The 21,330-nt window shown below is 38.7% G+C and overlaps 3 protein-coding genes across 5 annotated transcripts; all 3 read left to right on the forward strand.

Annotated features, from left to right (window-relative positions):
* Positions 1–467: 467 nt before the first annotated feature.
* Positions 468–7,664, forward strand: klhl41b (kelch-like family member 41b). The gene is made up of 6 exons (XM_051898289.1): positions 468–1,669; positions 2,543–2,700; positions 2,820–2,927; positions 4,740–4,925; positions 5,385–5,531; positions 7,248–7,664. Exons 1-6 carry the CDS (start codon positions 563–565, stop codon positions 7,357–7,359), a joined length of 1,818 nt encoding a protein of 605 aa, XP_051754249.1. The 5' UTR covers positions 468–562; the 3' UTR covers positions 7,360–7,664.
* A 1,809-nt stretch (positions 7,665–9,473) lies between these two features.
* Positions 9,474–15,967, forward strand: ppig (peptidylprolyl isomerase G (cyclophilin G)). 2 transcript variants are annotated; one of them, XM_051897284.1, is made up of 13 exons: positions 9,474–9,630; positions 10,337–10,401; positions 10,506–10,580; positions 10,838–10,945; positions 11,032–11,076; positions 11,161–11,248; positions 11,515–11,544; positions 11,716–11,855; positions 12,457–12,628; positions 13,072–13,287; positions 13,446–13,527; positions 14,229–14,380; positions 14,545–15,967. In XM_051897284.1, the coding sequence occupies exons 2-13, from the start codon at positions 10,341–10,343 to the stop codon at positions 15,491–15,493; spliced, it is 2,118 nt and encodes a 705-aa protein (XP_051753244.1). In that variant the 5' UTR covers positions 9,474–9,630; positions 10,337–10,340; the 3' UTR covers positions 15,494–15,967. The 2 variants fall into 2 exon arrangements, with proteins under 2 accessions (XP_051753244.1, XP_051753245.1); XM_051897285.1 differs by lacking the exons at positions 9,474–9,630; positions 10,337–10,401; positions 10,506–10,580 and having other exon boundaries at positions 10,837–10,945; positions 11,469–11,544.
* Positions 15,968–17,049: 1,082 nt separating this feature from the next.
* phospho2 (phosphatase, orphan 2) lies at positions 17,050–19,314 on the forward strand. 2 transcript variants are annotated; one of them, XM_051897934.1, is made up of 2 exons: positions 17,050–17,176; positions 17,300–19,314. In XM_051897934.1, the coding sequence occupies exon 2, from the start codon at positions 17,301–17,303 to the stop codon at positions 18,024–18,026; it is 726 nt and encodes a 241-aa protein (XP_051753894.1). In that variant the 5' UTR covers positions 17,050–17,176; position 17,300; the 3' UTR covers positions 18,027–19,314. The 2 variants fall into 2 exon arrangements, with proteins under 2 accessions (XP_051753894.1, XP_051753893.1); XM_051897933.1 differs by having other exon boundaries at positions 17,066–17,176; positions 17,295–19,314.
* Positions 19,315–21,330: the final 2,016 nt, after the last annotated feature.

Below are 21,330 nucleotides of genomic sequence, written 5' to 3' on the forward strand. Positions count from 1 at the left end.
CACTTTTTTTTTTAACTAACTACATTAAGCATTTTGTCTCCTCCCAGGATCTGACGCATGTATAATAAAGTTTGGGTGACTCAAGGCACGGAGTGGTTGAGGCAGCTGAAAATGGCTCATCACCTGTTGTAGTCACAGCTGTCTCCAAACACTGCAAGTGAACTCTTCATTTATGTGGGGAAATGAACTCAAAGACTCTTGCACACAAACTTGTAGACAAAGTATAGAAGAATAGAATTGGATTGGTAAAACATGCAGACTCATATGTCTCCTCAGATCTTTACGTGGCCCGTCCCGCCGACAGCTGGCGTCTTGGCTGGCCATCACATTGGGATCCCCTTCTTCACAACTAGGATTGAGGGATGACAGAGGCAGTGGGGGTGGACAAGAGCGACAGGGCTATATTTAGAATGGCAGGATTAAATAACAGCCCCTTCACCCTGGGAATCTTTTCAGCACTCTGTCCTTTTCCAGCCCGGACGGTGTGGCGAGCAGATCTGCAGCCACCTTCTCCACTTCTTTCTTCTCTTGTCCTTCAATTCCCATCTCAAAACAGAACAACATGGATCCCAAAGCCATAAAAGAGGAGCTGCGGCTGTTCCAGAGCACCTTGCTGCAGGATGGACTGAAGGAACTTCTGAATGAGAACAAGTTTGTGGACTGCACTTTAAAAATCGGTGACCGCAGCTTTCCCTGCCATCGCCTGATCATGGCCGCCTGCAGCCCCTACTTCAGAGAGCTCTTCTTCTCCGAGGACGGCAAGGAGAAGGAAAGCGGCAAGGAAGTGGTTCTGGACGATGTCGATCCTAACATCATGGACATGATCATCCAGTATCTGTATTCGGCTGAGATTGACTTGACGGACGACAACGTTCAGGAGATCTTTGCAGTGGCGAACCGTTTCCAGATTCCCTCAGTGTTTACAGTGTGTGTGAACTATCTTCAGAAGAAGCTTTCACTGTCCAATTGTCTAGCCGTCTTCCGGCTCGGCCTGGTCCTCAGCGTTCCCAGGCTCGCCATAGCGGCACGCGATTTCATCGCTGACCGCTTCGAAACCGTGGCTACCGAGGAGGAGTTCCTTCAGCTGGCACCTCATGAGCTCTTGGCCCTGATTGGTGGAGACACACTTAACGTGGAGAAAGAAGAAGTTGTGTTCGAGTCGGTGATGAAGTGGGTGCGCAGCGACAAGGCCAAGCGCGCCAAGAGTCTGGGGGAAGTGTTTGACTGCATCCGCTTTCGCCTGCTTCCAGAGAAGTACTTCCGGGAGAAGGTTGAGAACGATGACGTCATCAAGGCTGATCCAGAACTCTTGAAGAAGCTGCAAGTCATCAAAGATGCCTTCAGAGGAAAACTCCCTGAGAAGAAACCTAAAGAGAAGAAGGAAGGAGAGGTGAACGGCACAGAGGAGGAAGAGGAGCTGCTGCCAGGTTACTTGAATGATACTCGTAGACTGGGGATGTACGGACGAGATCTAATCCTCATGATCAATGACACGGCTGCTGTGGCGTACGACGTGGCCGAGAATGAGTGTTTTCTGGCTGCCATGGCAGAGCAAGTGCCGAAGAACCATGTGAGTCTCTGCACCAAGAAGAACGAGCTCTTTGTCGTCGGGGGCCTGTTCGTTGATGAAGAAAGCAAAGAGTCTCCACTGCAGTGCTACTTCTACCAGGTACAAATCAACTTTGAAAACTGGGTAACCACACTAGGTTTGTTAAACTAGCTTTACCAGTAGGGACCTCCATAGTCTTTATGCTGGTCCGCCGGCATTTATCCGGTCTGGACCAGCATGGAAAATTTCTTTTCATGGGTCTTTAAACTAAATTAACTTTAATCTGCAAACTTGAATCAATTTCCAAGATACTCTTCTGCCTATTTTTTTCTTCAGTCCACAATTTAGAGTTACCTGCAAAACGGCTTTGTAAACAACTTGCGATAACACTTTACAATAAGGTTCAGGTTGTTAACACTGGATATCATGAACTAACAATGATCACTACTTTTACCTCATTTAGGTTACGTTATATTCTACATGTACTAATACATTTTTATCCTTTCAAGTTTTATAAATTAACAAAAATGTATTCTAAACAAATATGAATTACCTATGTATAGACCTATCAAGTCAGGTCAAATTTCTTTGTGTAATGCTTTTCACAATACACATTGTTTCAAAGCAGCTTTACATAAAATCATGATGTTAATGTTTATAATATCTTGATATCTTCATGCCTTATAGTAGCATTTAGCAGATTAGAGCTGGGAAATAATATAGTTTACATTTTGCGACAATACAAGCAATCAAGAATTTGAGATTTACTACTGTATGTAGTATATATCACCCTAACTTTATATAAGAGCTCGAAAATATATAAGTATGAAATATCTGAAATAATAAACATGAACCTAGATTAATAAATGCTGTAAAAAATAGTTGTTAATTGTTAGTTCATGATATTTAATCTAATTTTAATGAGTTGAACCATAGTGAACCAAAGTGTTATGGAATTTATTTGTCATTTTAAAACTATTTTGTCCTATCCAGCTGGACAGTATTGCTGCTGATTGGAGGGCAATGCCACCTATGCCCAGCCCTCGATGCCTGTTCAGTCTGGGTGAATATGAACACCTGCTGTTCGCCATCGCTGGCAAAGACCTGCAGACCAACGAGTCCCTCGACTCTGTCATGTGTTATGACTCTGAGTATGAATTCATCTAATATGTACATAATTTTGTCTGTTCAACTGCTGATTCTGCTCTTCACACATGAGTGGGCTACTGGCTCAGATGTGTGTTTTCAGTAATATTTCATTTCATTGCAGAAAGATGAAATGGAGCGAGACCAAGAAACTTCCTCTGCGTATTCACGGCCATGCAGTTGTCTCACATAACAACTTGGTGTACTGCATTGGAGGAAAGACAGATGACAAGTAAGAGTGTGTGTGTAAATGAGATCAGTGGTGCTGAAAAACATATGGTGTAGTTTGCAGCTGTCTGTGCTCCATCAAAGTTCCTCAACAATCCTCTGTACAATGTGACACTTAAGTCCAATTTGTGCTGAGCCAACAGAAGGCAACAGACAATTCGTCGGGAGTACCCCTGTTACCGTCTGTCGGTTCCTGATTGAACATGTTGAATCTGCGTTTGTCTGTTTTGGAATGTCTGAGAAGTGACGTACTGTAATCTGGTGACTGTCGGCATTGGTCTGTGTCTGTCAGTGCAGTGTGAATTGGCCTTTAAAGGCCTCTTATCATGAGGAATCAATTTTGCATTCATCTTCATGAAACTCAAAACTTCCTCTTCAAAAAGCATTTATTGACATTGAGCAGCCTAGACACTATTATTACTAAACACCAGATGTACTAGAGTGAGTAAAAAGTAAAGAACATTTGCCAAACCTTGTACTGTTTCTGTCTGTGTGTAGCACCTACTGCTCTGCAGAACCTTATGAAGAATTATAATGTTAGAAACGAGTGGCTGAAGTTTATTTTGATATAAGTAAATATTAAATAATAAAAATTATACAAACATTTGTTACATTGTATAAGTACATAAATAATAAAAACTGCCCCTTTAAAATCAGAAAGTCAGTTTAAGGCGATGCGCGAGTTACTACATTTTGAAGAAAAACATTTTTCTTTAAAATAACGTACACAAATTAATTTTTTCACAATCACACCAAGAATGGTAATTACGAATGTAAATACAAAGTTCTGTCATGAAACTCTAGATGGCGCAGGCTGATAGGTCCTTAACTCAAACTGCCAGCAATCATATCATTCTCTATAGGGGCTTTCACACCGGAGGAACCTTTTCATAGTTTCTAGAACTATTGGCTACCCGGATTTTGCTGTGTTCGCACTGCAGGAACCATGAACAATTTTAGTTCTAGGAACTCCTTTTGGGGGAACTAAATTAGCTCCTTCTTCAGAGTAGGGTCTAAACCAGCACTATAGGAACTATCAGTGACGTGAGTGTACGTTGATTGGTCAAACGCATGTCAAACACCGGCACCCGGCATTTTTAAAAAGCCGTGTAAACATGTTTACTTCACAAACATGAAAAACAGCGACAACGGCATTTACCTGTTGTCTGTGGGGTTGTGTTCTTTTCTCCGTCCCGATGATATGTAATACTGAAAGTTGTCATAGTAGATTCCATCTCTGTTATCACGAAACCCACGACACACAACAAACACAGGTCTGATCACGGCGTCTTCCATCCACTGGTTTTTAGCGTTTGTAAATGCCGCGCTTAAAGTGCTTCCCAGTGAGAATACAACCAGGAACATGGCCCGGGGGAGCTCTTGGGGAACTATCCTAGTGGCTAGTTCCTAGAACTAAGTTCCTAGAACTATTCGGTGCGAAAGCCCCTTATAGGGCACAGCTGATTGGTTCCTGCTGTATCAGTAGTGCCATGCACTTTCAGAAACCCTCCACCTTCCCCAGCTCCACCTGTATAGTTCTGCTACAGGTATTTCATGTATGCTATGTTGTACTGCAGCAGCATGTCTTACTTGCTCACAGCAGCATGTTGGGTATGTGTTGGCAGTAGTAAGTCCCGTACTTGCTTTGCAGCAGTAGCATAGCAGATATTCCACCAAGACCAAACATATCAACATTGTCATATCGATTACCTTGCCAAACACTCAGAGAGTTGTCATGACAGAAATAAGGTCAATTTTGATTTCATGTTCGAAGGAGCTGACATGCACGAATCAATCTCTCTTGTTTCTCTCACAGCAAAGCTATCAATAAAATGTTCGTGTACAACCACAAGCAGTCTGAATGGCGAGAACTGGCTGCTATGAAGATACCCAGAGCAATGTTTGGTGCCGCAGTTCATAAGGGGAAAATCATTGTAACTGGAGGAGTGAATGAAGAAGGACTCACAGCTTCATCTGAAGTCTACGATTTTGGAACAAATAAGTATGATTACTCATCCTCACCAGTGTTATTTTAGCATTAATTATATACTTTTATAGTATTTATTTTCAGTTTTCATTTTAATTTTAGTTATGTGCTTTTGTCATTTTTTTTTAAGTTTCTATTTTAGTAATATTAGTACTTAAAATTAATTTCAGTTTTTCATCTACTATTTATATTTTACTGTATTTCAGCATTATTTCAATTAACAAATAGTTGCAGTTAACTATAAAGCACTGTTCCTCACTGTGAGTAGTGCACCTGAACAAACTATATAGATAGTTTAGTTTAGCAGGTTTTCTTGTTATACGAAATGATAATATTGTGTCTGTCCAGAGATTTACCATTCTACATGTTGTCTTCCAGTGCTTAGCCATCTTTTTTTTATCTCTTCACTGCTTTTGTATGTAAAATATGAAATCTATACAATGTGTTAAATTAATTAATATCATTTGTTCTCAGGTGGGACACATTCACAGAGTTCCCCCAAGAACGCAGCTCTGTGAATCTTGTGAGCACCGGAGGAAACCTCTTCGCAATTGGCGGTTTTGCTATTGTAGAGCTGGAAGACAAAAACGTCGGACCCTCCGAGATCACTGACATTTGGCAGTAAGTTATCCTGGTTTTGTGTCATCCAACCAATCAATCAATAACTAAACCAATTAATTAGTCAAGTTCCAAGAACCCTGGAATAATGGCAGGTAATAAACCTAGTAATGATTGTCCTTCTTAAAGGTGAATTATGTACGATTTTTTTTACATTAAAATAGAATCTCCTAACCCAGTTCATTGTTCATTGATGACTATTAGCATGCCATACACAGTGTTGGGAGTAACGCATTACAAGTAATGTGAGTTACATAATCAGATTACTTTTTTAACTTTTCAAGTTACTTTTCAAATCAGTAACGCAAGTTACTTAGTTTTCCCATTTATTGACTGACAGCTCTCCTGTCCCCATGTTGAGAGAAATCGGAAGTGTAAAGGTGCATCGCTGTGTGAACATGATGGATATTGTAGTTCTAGACTAAATGTGAGCATGCATTTACTCGTTTCACTTGCACAAAAACAGATTCAGTGCTCCTCAAAATGAATAAAAACAGTGAAATGGAAACTCAGAATATTACACAAACCTGCAATAATCAAAATGTTAAATTACACAAATATACTTTACATATTTAATCTAACTTTATTAAACAATGTCTTTGCTGCTGACCTTCGATGATCCAATTCAACCATACTAATAAGCAAAAATGACTAGTTAAACATCACATTTATTTCATTTTTTTTATTGCTGAAGTGAGAGTGTTTAACTTTCTTCTACATCCTATTCTTCTGCAATGTAGAATGGCAGCACAGCTGGAAGGTTTGTTTGAGCTGCGCCCTCTACTGTACAGGCGTGAATTTGCATTTCCGTCATCCTGAGGCTTATTCGTTTCACTTTTGGTGTGAAAGGGCCTTTACATTTGCCAAAAATATAACTTTTTTTTTTAAATAAACAAGCAGACCCAGCCCAGGTGAGAAAAAGTAACGTAACATATTACTTTCCATAAAAAGTAACTGACACAATTAGTTACTTTTTTTAGGGAGTAATGCAATATTGTATCCCATTACTTTTAAAAGTAACTTTCTTCAACACTGCCTAAATGTGTAAACATTGAGCCTCCCAGCTTCTGCAGCAGGCGGAGCCAGGAAGTGTTTAGCCGATGTGGGTCCATGACAACACGTTACATGGAGGGAAAAAAAATACAGCTTCAGAAGCTGAAGCCAGTCGGCGCGATAGCCTAGTGGTTAGTGCACCAACATATGGCGCAAATGCGTTCATGGCGACCCGAGTTTGATTCCCGTCTCGAGGTCCTTTGCTGATCTTGCCCCCCTCTCTGCCCAGTGCTTTCTTGTCTGCTCTATACTGTCCTCTCCAAATAAAGGCACAAAAAGCCCCCAATATATAAAAAAAAAATAAAAAAAGAACAAGAAGTGGAAGCCAAATTTTGCTGCATGCAAGATTAAACAGATCATAAACACGTCAAAGCGAACAGGGTGTTTCATGTTTCAAAACGGTTGCATTCACTCTAGACAGAGTATACTCTACTCAATTGCTTACGCATGACTTATAGCAACACAGCTAAAAGTATTCCTAATATGTTGGAGCTTTTATTAAAAGTAGCCTAGTTTTACCTGTTGAGATGTGTCTTCACAAGCACCCGTAAGTGCTGTGTTTGTGATGTTTGAGTTGTGGAGGCGCAACAAAAGGGCTAAATGATATTTGCCTTACTTCATACAACATTGATACATGACAATGCATTGACCTGCATTCTTTCACAGGTATGAGGAAGACAAAAAGACATGGAGCGGCATGCTGAGAGAGATGCGCTACGCTTCTGGCTCCTCTTGTGTTGGCATGCGTCTGAATGCAGCCAGGATGCCCAAACTCTAAATGAAACCCCTCTTTTGAAGTGTGACTCCCAATGGTCATGTGACCTCAGCACACAGCTGCCTGTGGTCATTTAAGCATAGTCTAAAATGAGAAGCCAATGGAACTAAAAGTGTAAAAAAGCTTTAGGATCTCTAAAGTATTTTTTCTTTTACATTTTAGACTTAACAGTTAATGTGAAATAAATGTGTATGTGTGTGTGAACAAGCCATTTCTCATTTAATGCCATGACAGCAAGAACAGGTGCACGCCTATTTCTGTGTTGTTAATATACTGTAATAAAAATAAACTCTAGTTCTCTAATTCAATACTGGTAGGTTACTATATGTATATGCATTTTTTTTTTTTTTTTTTTTTTTTGTAAAATAAACATTTTTAAACCATATCAACTAATTTGTGGTGTTTTTTGTAGTAGACATCTCCCTGATAATTGTAAAAATAAATATATATATATGTAGGCTAGGACTGGCTGGTTGCATTGTTTTTACAGAAACACATTTGTATTATTTACTGATTATTTACTTTTTAGCTGTCATATATTACAGTGCTGTTGTGAAGGTGAACTAGATGCTATTTCTCAGTACTTTGTGTATGTGGCACAGAGGGAACGTGGAGGCTGAAAGTCAAGTTTATCCTTCAGAACACCTACATGTATCACATCTCAACCCCTGTTTGATGAGGATTCTGGAATGGGTGATCGGGATCGACGGCTGTGGTTTGGACTTCGGTAGAAGTACAAAGATCTGGTTCCATTCCTAATTTGATTCCCCTCCTGTGTGAGAAAGAATCAGAAAAAAGTTTTAAAGTGAACATACAGATGAACAACAGGGTTTAAGGTCTTGACGCAAAACAGTGTTTGCTGTCAAAGCATCAGGAGAAACATCTGACTGTCTGCAGGCGGGAGAAATATGTCCATCAGACTCCAGCAAACACGTTCTAGTACCTGATACCAAAAGCCTGTTTGTTTCTGACTGGTGTGAGCAGACTCACATTCATCACAGTAGCTTTTCCTGCAGCAGGAAATCATCAGAGTATCAGTCAGCAGATCCTTACAGATCAGACACAGCAGCGCGTCAGGCACTGGTGAGGATGAGGATGAGGATGAGGATGAGGATCAAGATCAAGGCTCAATCTGGGCCGAGAAGGTCGGCGTCTCTTTCTTCCCAGTGGCCTCACTGAATAGATCAAGCACAAACAGACACAATGATGGCAACTGTGAGATTTTAGCAAACACTAGAACATGCATCAAAACCAGTGTACAGTATACTCACTCATCTATAATGGGAACAACGTATTTCCCACTGCGGTCCATCATGACTCCTTTTCTGTCAGGATCATCCACTTCCACCAGGAAGCTACGAGGAATCCCTGCGCATTTCCGTATGTGTTTTCGAGGAGCAAAATCTTTGTCCTGTGAATTCATGAGTGACATTCAAACTCTGAGCAAACAATCAGAGTTCAAGTTCACAACAGCTGTGATCTTTGATAACCCAGTTACCCTATTGGTTAGGCAGTTTTTAATGTGATGTCCAGGGATCCCACAGCAGAAACAGGAGTAGTTTATTTGTGTGTGTACTTGCTGGTTTTGATAAATATAGGCTATGATTGTGCTTTGTGTGCATAGCATCAGGGCATCAGTGTGTGTGTGTGTGTGTGTGTGTGTGTATGCACTCATTTCACATTCACTGTTTCTGTTTTTCACTAAAACTAATGAGAAACTGAATGACAGTTTATGATGACAGCATGATCACATCCTTGGCATGTGCTTCTAGCCCACACCATTTCCTCCTTTTTTTTCAACGTGGAAGTGAGCTGTTTTCTATGAATGTTCGGAGACTTATGATTTATTTAACTGTTAGAAGTTGTAAAATCATTTGCGCTACAAACCAGTGAGTTCATTATTATGATAATAAATTAAAATAATATGATATGCAACATAACGGACTGATTTTGTACAGTCACTGAGAGAGTGATCCATAGGTTAAAATAGGTAAAATAGGTTATGGTATATATACCATAGGTATATATAATTCAAGCGAAACCAAAAAACCTATATACTCTTTGGCGAAACTGCAAACCCCATGTGATTTTTGTCCGCATTAAGCTTCCATAGGGCTGATCAAATTTTTACCCAGAATGCTCCGCTAGTCGTCACGTGACGGCGCCATTTTTACAGACCTGCGCGCTGAGGAGGACACGCGAACGGCCAATGAACGTCAATGTTGTTTAGATTTTCTTCATTTTAGTAGCATTAGTTTAACTTGGATCAAACATGTAAGTTATACTCCGAGTTGACTAGTACAAAGGGAAGACCGAAATGGAAATATTAAAAGACGCACTAATGTACACATGTAGCATGCTAGCATGCTAATCATTCAATCATTAAAAGGTTAAATGTTACGATTTTATTGCTAATGGAAGCAAATAATGCTGATTATACACTTTGCAAGTCTTCGTTAGATAATTATGCGGTTTAAACAATGTGATACACTAGGTGTGCTGCTGGTGATTTCACTTGTGTATTAGCATAAGGTTAACTGGCGTGAGGCTAGGAAAACATGCAACATGACGAAAAATAAAGGTTTTAGTGTTGTTTTATTTAAAAAGTTATTTTGAATATCAAAAGCATCATAAACTTTATGAAGTGACCTTGGACATGTTAACAGCCGTAATGTGTGTTATTCTGCTGATAGTGAAAGTGCTTAAATGGACGTTTACGGTCAGTTACTTCATTAATCCGCTAGAGTATGCAAAAACTGTCGATATGTAGGAAGAGAACTTGCTACATTAAGCAATATTAAATACCAGTGTTCTCTATGGTGAAGCTTTCATTGACAATCTGTCAAAGACATGGCTAAGTCATAATGCACAGTTGTGTAAGAGTGTTGTTACACTGGTGAAACAAGTTTTTGATGTTGTATTGAGTCTGTAATCACAAATCTTTTGCTGTACTAGAGTTTGTTGTGTTTTGTGCTTGCAGCGTGATGGGGGTGAAGGCGCAGCGTCCTCGCTGCTTCTTTGACATTGGCATCAGTAATGTGCCAGGTAAGACTCTATGTGCGCTTTGTAAGACAGCTGCTCTTCAATGTCTGCAAATGTGGCATTTATTTCTCTGTGTTATCTTTTTCTCCTGGTTTTCCTTTCTACAGCGGGGCGAGTCGTCATCGAGCTTTTCTCTGAGGCATGTCCCAAGACGTGTGAAAACTTCCGCTGCCTGTGCACGGGTAATAAACAAAACAACAACAAAAAACACTTGTTTTTCAGTTTTTTAACCTATGGATCACTCTCTCAGTGAGAGATGCTTTACATCAAGTCTTGCATTGTCCTGGGCTGCGTTTCCCAAAAGCTTTGTGAGCTCAAGTTGATCGTGGATGCCATTGCCAGTGCCACTAATGTTCTCTACGATCAACTTATCTCATGATATTTTTGGAAAACCCCACCCATGTCTGTATTTATGCATTGTGGGGGGTTTCTTTTCTAGGTGAGAAAGGAATTGGCAAGACTACCCAGAAACCTTTGCACTACAAAGGAAGTCTTTTCCATAGGATAGTGAAGGACTTTATGATACAAGGAGGAGACTTCAGTGAAGGTACCACTCTCTTGCTTTTTTTTTTCCCCTGTTGAATTATGTATACCCTGTGGTCAGACACTTGACAGAAATGTTTGCCTTAACAGGGAATGGCAGAGGTGGAGAATCTATATATGGAGGATTCTTTGAAGGTGAGTCTCCTTTATTAACTTCATAAGATTTTACTTATCAATAACAACGCTGGTTTCAATATTCTGCCATTTTTCTTTTTTTAGATGAAAGCTTCTCAATGAAACATACCAAGGAGTTCCTGCTGTCAATGGCAAACAGAGGGAAAGACACCAATGGCTCACAGTTCTTTATGTGAGTCCAACATACAGGCTTCTTCAGGCATCCTTACTGTCCTCTTGGATAATGGATGATAATTTGCAACTATCGCGTTCTTTTTTTTGCAGCCTTGATGTTAAATAAATATATATGTCCTCAGTGCATTGGTCTGGTCTTGAACGAGTTATGAACTGCGGATGATAATGACACAGATTGATTTATGATGTGCATTAATCACTGTTTTTGTGTTCGTTAGATTTGTATTTACATTCTGCCTCACTGTTTTGTGTCCCTGACCATAGAACTACAAAACCAACTCCTCACTTGGACGGGTAAGTGTGCAGCATAACGTGATCTATTAAGGAATATAGATTTGTGTTTGCCAGTGCAGTACCAACTAGTAATATTTGATAAACAAACTGCTAGGTAACATAAATTCAAGTATATTTTACATGTGCTGTATGTCCAGTGCTTAATAGTATTGTTGCTTTTTCCCCTACCAGAATTCATGTGGTGTTTGGTCAGGTGATCTCCGGCCAGGAGGTGATCCGGATGATCGAGAGTCAGAAGACAGATGCCAACAGCCGACCCTATGCCGAGGTCAAAGTTCTCAACTGTGGGGAACTTGTTCCAAAATCTAAAGGTGATATTGCATATTTTCTCTTCTTATGTTTAAGGTGGTTTATGCATATTTTGTTATTAGCTTCTAGCTACACAAGATCAACATCATGTGTTATTTCATTTCTGAATATGTTGGCATGCAATTCATAACCAAACGCATGTATGCTCATTGCTCACTGACCTTATATTTTTATTGCGTACTTGCATAAAAAAAAAAGTATGACATGATTTAGATCCAACTGCTGTCTTTCCATCTCATTAGTTTGTACTGAATTCTACACACAAAAATAAACCACTGTTAGTTAATGAAGATTTGACAGATGAGCCTGCACCTTGATTGTGCTCAGTTATTAAATAACATCAATTGCGATAAGACTGTCCAGTGTTATGGATGTCAATATTTACTTTCACGGTCACTAATGGTTACTTGTGTTATTCAAGGGGCTTGACTTTAATTATTCATTCATATAGATAGTTGTATATCTATTCCTGTAAACTTGTATGAACTAAAATTATGCTCAGTAGTGCAAAAATAATATCTGAATTGTTTTTTTTTGTTTTTTCCCCCAGTCAATTTATGAGAATGTGTGTTTTACAGTATTGTTTTAACTCATTTCATTTAGCAAAGAAAGAAAAGAAGAAGCATCAGTCATCCAGTGAGAGTGATGACGACTCTTCTTCAGGCAGCTCTACGGGCTCGGATGAATCAGAGAAGGAGAAGAAGCGACGGAAGAAACACAAAAAGGAACACAAGAAAAAGAAGGAGCAGAAACACAAGAAGAAAGAGAAGAAAGGGTACCTTGCAAATACAGTTATCAGCTTTTGAACAAATCATGTTTATCCTTGTTGAAAGTGAACCTGTATTTTAATGTAGTCTGGGTTGTATTTTCATTTACCTTTGAGAGCTTAAGAGCATTAGGTCACACAACCTGTCCAACCTGTCCATGTTGGTATTTGCCTTATTTGACTAGCTTACAAGTAACAAGTAAATTTGCCCCAGATTTCTGTTGAGTAAGTTTGTTTGGACTTACAACGTGTGACGTCAGCAACATGACAAGATGTGGGTTTTCGTTTCTCTTTTAAAAATTCAAATGCCTGTTATATATATATATATATATATATATATATATTTCCGCAATAAATATATGGTGCATTTCATTTTATTATATGCAGTGAGGTCTGTTTTCGCCTTCTGCTGACAACTTCATCATAATGCAACTTTTACATGTTTTCTGTAGGTCTGATGAGGAAGAGGCTGATCCCCAACCTTTGTCGACCATCCGCCCAGAGGAAGTCCCGCCCATTCCAGAAAACCGCTTCCTAATGAGGCGAAGCCCCCAGAAGTCCAAAGAGGAGGAGCAGGGGAAAGAACAGCAGAAGGAGGACTCTGCGAGAGAGAGACAGAGAGAAAGAGACAGGGACAGGGAGAGAGAGAGAGAGAGGGAAAGGGACAGGTAGATGTGGTATTTTTTTTCACCCAGTCATGGTGTGGAAAATCATTAGTTTGTACAGACATTGATGAAATCTTTATGTTGTGTGATTTATTATTACTTTATTATTATTATTATTATTATTTTCCTCTCCAGTTCATAACTTGTATGTTATATTGTAGACCCATGGCGAATTCACGGCCAAACCGCACAAGACTCGTGATGACCAGGTCAGGGCGCAGAATTAAAGGAAGAGGACCGAGGGTGAGAATAAATGTGGTTTGCATTGAAAGGCAGATTATGAGTTAAATGTAAATACACAGCTGTTCAAAAGTTTGGGGTTGGTAAGATTTTATTTGTTTTTGCAAAACGTCTCTTCTGCTCACCAAGACTGCATTTATTTGACCAAAAATGCAGTAAAGACAGTAATATTGTAAAATATTATTACACTTTAAAATTATGGTTTTGTATTGGAATATATTTTAAAATGTAATTTATTCCTGTGATCAAAGCTGTATTTTCAGCATCATTACTCCAGTCTTCAGTGTCACATGATCCTTCAGAAGTCATTCTAATATGCTGATTTGCTGCTCAAGAAACATTTATTATCAATGTTGAAAACAGCTGTGTGCTGCTCAATATTTTTGAGGAAACTTTGATACAATTTTATTTTCAGTATTCTGATAAATAGAAAGTTCAAAAGAACAATTATTTAAAATTGAAATATTTTGCAACATTATAAATGTCTTTACAGTCACTTTTAATATCAATTTAATATGTCCTTGCTGAATAAAAGTATTAATTTCTTTTATAAAAGCAAAAATCTTAATTGACCCCAAACTTTCAAAGTAGTTTGTGTTGTTTTACATACATTTTAAATGTTTTCTTTTTGATTGTAGTGAGGAAAGAAAAACTCAACTTAATTTTATTTTTGTTTTGACTATATCTCTTCTGTCCATCTGTAGCGCTATCGGACACCATCTCGATCTCGCTCACGATCATGGGATCGGTTTCGGCGCAGTGAGACGCCTCCACACTGGAGGCAGGAAATGCAAAGGACACAGAAAGCTAAAGCCAACACAGCTGCCACCCAGGACCGATGGATCAAAGGGGACAAGTATGTCCAATTTTACAGTACATGCAAATATTGCGGTCAGAATTCACGTAATGAGGAATTCTTATAATAATAATAATAATAATAATAATATTATTATTATTAACAACTTCTGATTAAATAATTTATTAGTCTTGCTTGAAATTGTTTTGTGTATTTAATTTTAGAGGAGATATGTCAGAGGAAAAGGCAGAAGCCACTGAGCCAGCCAGCGAAAACAAAGCTGCAGGACAAGAAGAAGCAAAAAAGAACTCTGAACGAGAAAAGAAAGATACAAAGCGGGACAAATCACGCAGTCCATCCAGAGGAAGGGATAGGAAGAGGGACAAACATCGCTCCAAAAGCAGAGATAGGGACACACGGAAAAAGACCGATGCCGATGCTGAAAAGAAGAAAGCTCGTAGCCGGAGCAAGAGCAAAGAAAAGAAGAGAGAGAAGGAAAAGCGTGATAAAGCAGATGACAAACGGGGACGCTCAAGCAGCAAGGACAGGAAAGAGAAAGACAAAGACGCCAAAGAGCGAGAGAAGGAAGGTGAACAAAAAGACAGAAGCAAAGAAAGGACCAAACCAAATCTGGATGGAAATGAAAAGGAGAAATCGAAGGAGGTGGAAAAGAAGAAGAATGGAGAGCAGCGACGTGATAGATCAAGAAGCAGAGAAAAGGGTCGTGATGCATCGCGGAGGTCCCGGTCGAGGGGCCGCGGCCAGCGTGGCCAATCACGTGACAGAGGCCGTGACAGGCGTCACAGCAGCAGCCGGGACAGAAGATCATCTCGCCGGTCGAGGAGCAGAGAGAGAGACAGAGGTCGTGATCGGGGGAGAGATGCAGAAGACCGAAACAAGAGGAAGAGCACAGAAACCAGAGGACGAGACAGAAGCTCCAAAGAACGCTCTTCCCAGAAAGAGCGAAGCCGAGAGCGAGATGATCGACAGAGCGGTAGGAAGAGGAAAGAAAAGAGCGACAGTGGAAGCAGCGATTCTGAGAGTGATGGCAATAAACGGAAGAAAAGAAAAAGGAGCGAGAGCCCAAAATCAAAAGAGAGAGCAAAGGACAAATCTAAAAGTCCAAGAAAAGATGCAAAGAAAAAGGATGCCTCTTCCAGTGACAGTGATTGAGACTCTGCATGTACCACTCCAGTTTTTTTTAGTTTTCTTTTCCCCACACAAGCATCAACGGTCTGCTGTTCAACAAACGATACAAAGAGACTGACATTTTAGTCATCATGTAAACATCGTGGACATGCCCTGGTACTCAATGCCTGGAATATTTTTATTGACTAATACAGACCGTAAAATCCTAATTTGTTTCAAATGAATCAGTTATTTGTCCTGCTTTTATCTGACATTTGTTTTTTTTCTTGCCCATATCTCGACGTAAACGTTTAGTGAGTTCCTTAGTGAAAATGGTTGCTTAAATCTTTTTTTTTTTTCTGTCTGATCTGAGCTGTTTTTTTTTTTTTTTTTTAAAGGGGTTTGTTGGGGACATGTTTGCGTACCTTGGAGTTTTGTAAGGGCTTTATGTTTATAAAGAGATGACAATGTTAGGTTCTGCTGAATTTGACAAATAAACATTGATACTGAACCTGTGAACCTCGCTTTCAGTGGTCCTGTTGATTGAAATCTCTTCCTAAATTTAATCAAGTACAGTTAGCTTAATATATTGGTAGTTTTTTGTTTGTTTAGTTTATATAACATTTTATTCCTAAAAACATTATGATTTTATTTATTCTGGTTGTTATATATAGTCATAAAAAAATATCCAAAATTGGGGGGGGGGGGACTTAAATTTGTCAACAAAATGAAACAAGAATTTTGAATCTGTCTTTTATCAAATGTTCATGTATCTGTTGTATGCAATGTATGCCAATTAGAGCAGTGCCTCATTTTCATATTTAAACATAACATTTCAGAAAACTTATAATACAAAACCATTTTCTTAATGTACTGTGATTAATCAACTGGGGAAGTATGGTGATATCCAGTGTGGGTAAGTTACTCCTAAAAATAATTAATTTCAAGCTACTAATTACATCTTCAACAGTAATTAGATTACTGTACTAATTATTCTCTCTAAGAAGCATTGCATTACTTATTACTAATTATTTTCAAAATCTCATCAACCTCGTCCAGTTGAACAATACAAGGATAGACATGAAACTGCATTTTTGGTTCTTTCAAATAAATAATATAAAATTGCATAAATTACTCTTGAACTGACTAAAGTATTTAATGGCAGAGAGTTGCATTATCATTAGACGTTAAATTTTAATGTTAAATCCACTCATTTTTTATATAGAATTGTTATATAGTCTGTACAGTATTTCATGCAATTACATCAGAAGTAACTAATTAAATTCTAGAAAAATTAAAAGTAATCCCATTTAGTTTTTCAAAGGAAAGGTAATTAAATTACAGTAATTAGATTACTTTGTAATGCATTACACTCAACACTGGTGATAATTTCATGTTTGAAGTTAGTGTTGCAGACGCTTATATTGTTTTATGACTGTATTATTCTAAAATGATTTACTAGCAGTGTCTATAAGCAAGACAATTCCGTTTTTATCTCGAGTAGACTGAGTCGGTTTACTGAAAGAATAACTGACTAGAAACAGAAAGCAAGAACGATCCAAGAGCTTACGATTTGAGTGACCAATCAGAGCGTCGCAAGACGTTTGAGTGACGTGAGCCGCAGCCTATCAGAGACGGGCAGTGACTAATCATGCTTTGTGTTGTAAGCAAGTGTCTGTCTCAGAATCGCTAACGAAATCGAGTAATTCACTCGGGCTGCCGCTTCAGGTTAGTACATATTTGATTTCCTCACATCCATTTCGTGTCTTCACTTGCCGGGAAAGGAATGTTGAACATTTGTTTGTCGGTCATCATGTCAATATTGTGTTTTTGTGTTATTTCCTAGCGCAGAATGAAGACCTTAGTAGTGTTTGACTTTGACCACACTATAGTGGATGACAACAGCGACACATGGGTGATCCGCTCCACTCCCGACCAGACGTTACCGGCCTGGCTGGAGAAGTCCTACGAGAGAGGCCGCTGGACCGAGTATATGGGTCGAGTCTTGACCTACATCGGAGACCAGTCCGTCAGCCCGGACCACATGCGCGCGGTCATGGAGAGCATCCCGTTCACCGAAGGCATGATCGAGCTCCTGACCTTCATATCTGAGAATAAGAACGACATTGACTGTATTATAATCTCCGATTCTAATACTGTCTTCATAGACTGGGTTTTGCATGCATCAGGGTTGAAGTCCGCTATAGATGACGTCTTTACTAACCCTGCAAACATAGATGCACGCGGCTATATGAGTGTGCGCTGCTTTCACGCGCACGACTGTACGCAGTGTCCTATAAACTTGTGCAAGAGGAGGGTGCTGCATGATTTCAGAGAGAATCAAGCTAAAGCTGATGTGCATTATGAGAGGATTTGCTATATAGGAGATGGAGGAAATGACTTTTGCCCCATTAAAGAATTGAGAGAAGGGGATATTGCAATGCCTAGGAAAGGATTCACACTAGAGAAACTGTTGTGCAAAGCCATTTCAGAGGGTCCAGAAGCATTCAGAGCGAAAATCATACCCTGGACTAGTGGAAATGAAATCCTCCAGGAATTGCGAGCTCTAATTGAGTAATACAGTATTATAGGCGATACTATCCTACTGAACCAATAGAATATCAAGATGTTTATTCTGCAGTAAATGCATCATGTTCGTGAACTCATATTACAGATAATTTACACACACACACACACACACACACATAAAATTCCTTAATATACTTGATAAATTAATTTGGGCATGGTGTTGTCATAATTGAGTTTATGTTTCAGAGTACATTTTAAAAATTTTATTTTACTTGTTAATTCACATTTAAGTGTTATGACCGTAAATGCAATTTGCCTTGGAGATTTAAATCATAAAATAAGCTCACTGTTAGGAATTAACAGATATTTAACAGTCTGAGGTGCTTAACATTTAATCCATTGAGGTTTGCTGTAGAACATTAAAATGAACAAATGTAAATGTTTTAACATGCTGGCTAAATATTTATTTGCACGATAGAAATTTCCCTTTAATATAACTATCTATTAATACTATACCAATGAATGCCATTATTGTATATGTTGTATTAATGAATGCAGTCTGGCTGTGACGAAAGCCTTTAACATTGCAGTTTGGTGCTACTATAAAATGAAAATAGTCTAATATTTCCATGCAGAAGATATAATACGAACCAGATTATTATTATTGGAAGCCCTAATCTGCTTTATAGTACCATATTTCCATATATACAGTGAACCCAAAAGTCTGAGAGCAGAGCTGTAGTTATGAATTCTGGAAATATTAAAACTATTTTAAAATATTAAAACTATTTCCATAAGCTAGACATAACCGTTGGATTTTAAAAATGGTATATACATTTTACAGCACAACTTATTATTATTATTGAAATGCTTAAACTATTTATTTCCAGATTTTCAGTGTGGTCTCAGACTTTTGGACCCCATTTTTTCTGGACATCAGTGGTGTTTAAAAGCCACCAGGGTCATAGTAACTCATGCTGACATGTAAGGTGTCAGACTTGCTGCTCTTGATTTAGATCAACAGTGCCGTGAATGTTTCTTCTTGAATGAGCCTGAATTTTAGATCTGTATTGGAAATGCAGCCTGATTCAGTGTTGTATTCAAAGCAAACAGAGATGAATGGAGAACATGGACTTTAGTATTGGTTTATATGACCAGAGAAGCTTGCATTCGTCAGAACAAATTAATTTATATGGCTCAATCATTGCTGTATTCAACTAAGACTTTGTTCCTGTTAATATTTACAACAAATCTTGTGTCCTTTGTATTTGTGACACACGGGTCATGCACATGTTTCGTGTCCTATTAAAAAAGAATAAAATTACCAGTCTAAGTTATGGCCTGTCTTTTATTTCTTTGAATAATTGCCTGCGTCAGATTGGAGGTGAAACTAGGCAGCTGCAGTAATTTACTGAAGCATTTAATTGACGGAGTCCAGCACTTTGTGGAAGATGATGTTATTATTGCACAAACCTCTTAAAGCAGTGGTCACCAACCTTTTTAAGCCCAAGATCCCTGACCTCGACCTTTATGAAAGACTATCTACCTATTGAAGAATTGATAGAAAAAGACAGCCCAGATTGTATTTAGTATTTTTCATGGCCAATTCAGATTCTAATTTATTTATTTTTACAAGCAAATTGGGCGATTCCGATACTGATTGCAGATATTTATTATTATCATTATTATTATAAACGAAAATATCTAGCCATTTCAAATTAGAGGTAACCACTGCATTTTTAATCACAATCCAAACAAAGATGCTACACACGTTGCATGAGCATTTTTTTGTATTTGAATTAGATTTCATTTCAAGATTTAAAGCAACAACAGAACGGTCTGACTTTGTCTTTGTGAAATTATATGCTACATACAAAAAAGCATGAAACAAAAACAGCAGACAGGCTGAATAAGACGCAGATTCACTCTCTGACAGCAGGTGGCGCTTATGGAAGAGCAGTGATACAGCGTTTCCTTGGTTACCGCTGTAAACAAAGCAGCACTGCGCTTAGAAATAGCTACTTCATTAGGAGGTAAGAGGAAAATAAAATGCCATTACCATCGAAACTTTTCTGAAGACAGTAAGTTCCCTTCAGAGATACATTCATATAACCCCTCACCCCCAATTCAATATTTATATTTTCTTCCTATATTTCGACCATCGTGAACAGTGAGCTGCTCTGCCTGCTACAGAATTTTCTTCTCTTTGCGTTGTCTTCAGCGTCTTTGGAATCTTGTTAACGGCCCTTTACAGACTCAGGCATGATGTGGGCTATTTACCTTTATCGCTGTCCCAGAAGCTCCCGAAAATAACATAAAAATAGATACAAAAATACAGTACAAAAACTGGAGAAACGTTATGTCTTTTTGTACTTATGTTTCTGTTATTTTCGGGAGCTACTGGGACAGTGATAAAGATCTACCAGTCGATCGCGATCGATGGGTTGGCGACCACTGTCTTAAAGGGATAGTTCACCCAAAAATGAAAATTCTGTCATCATTTACTCATCCTCAAGTTGTTCCAAACCTGTATGGATTTCTTTCTTGTGCTGAACACAAAATAAGATATTTTGAATAATGTCGGTAACCAGTTTATGGGTCCTATTGACTTCCATAGTATTTTTTTTTTTTCATACTATGGAAGTCAATAGAGTACCTCAGAGATGACGTGTTTTTATATGCAAAACCCGGAAGAGAGTTAGCATTTTAGGACTTCCAGTTCCATCGCCCTAAAGTCTATGGGTTTTTTGAATGGGTTTTTGCTTTTGTCTGTGGTTAACAAAGCCTCTAAATATTTTCACGTTTTGATCTATGACATAAAACACACCAGTTATAACCAGCTTGTGATTTTTTAAACCTTTATTGTGTCTTAAAAACGGCGGTTGCTAACAAGTTGCTAAAAGGGACTACTTCCTTTGGCGGGGACTTTAGACATCATCATGACAAACAGGACATTTGGACAGCTTTTCTCATAAAAAAAAGTGGATAAGTAGCCTATTCATACACAGCGCAGATCATAATCAGCGAGCATGTTTTTAAATAAAGTTGTTTTTTAAATAAAGTTTGAGGAAGCTTGGTGGTGGTGACGTTGATCCGCGACCATGCTGTGCTGTAGTCCGTTTATAGCCTACTGTTAGCTTTTTATATTTTTATTTGGGCTTCAAAATGTATAAATGGTGTGTTAACTTGTAAAGATTATCTTGATAGACAAAACATGTAAGTGTCGTAGCCCTTTCAGAGCTTGTTTTTTGCAATTTTCCAAAAGTCTATGGGAAAAATGCATATGCTTTCGATCGAGGGAACCCGTGCGCCGCTAACTTCCGGGTTGGCCTAAAAAAACACGTAATCTCTGA

This window comes from Ctenopharyngodon idella, chromosome 6 (assembly GCF_019924925.1).
Source record: "Ctenopharyngodon idella isolate HZGC_01 chromosome 6, HZGC01, whole genome shotgun sequence".
Lineage (NCBI taxonomy): Eukaryota > Metazoa > Chordata > Actinopteri > Cypriniformes > Xenocyprididae > Ctenopharyngodon > Ctenopharyngodon idella.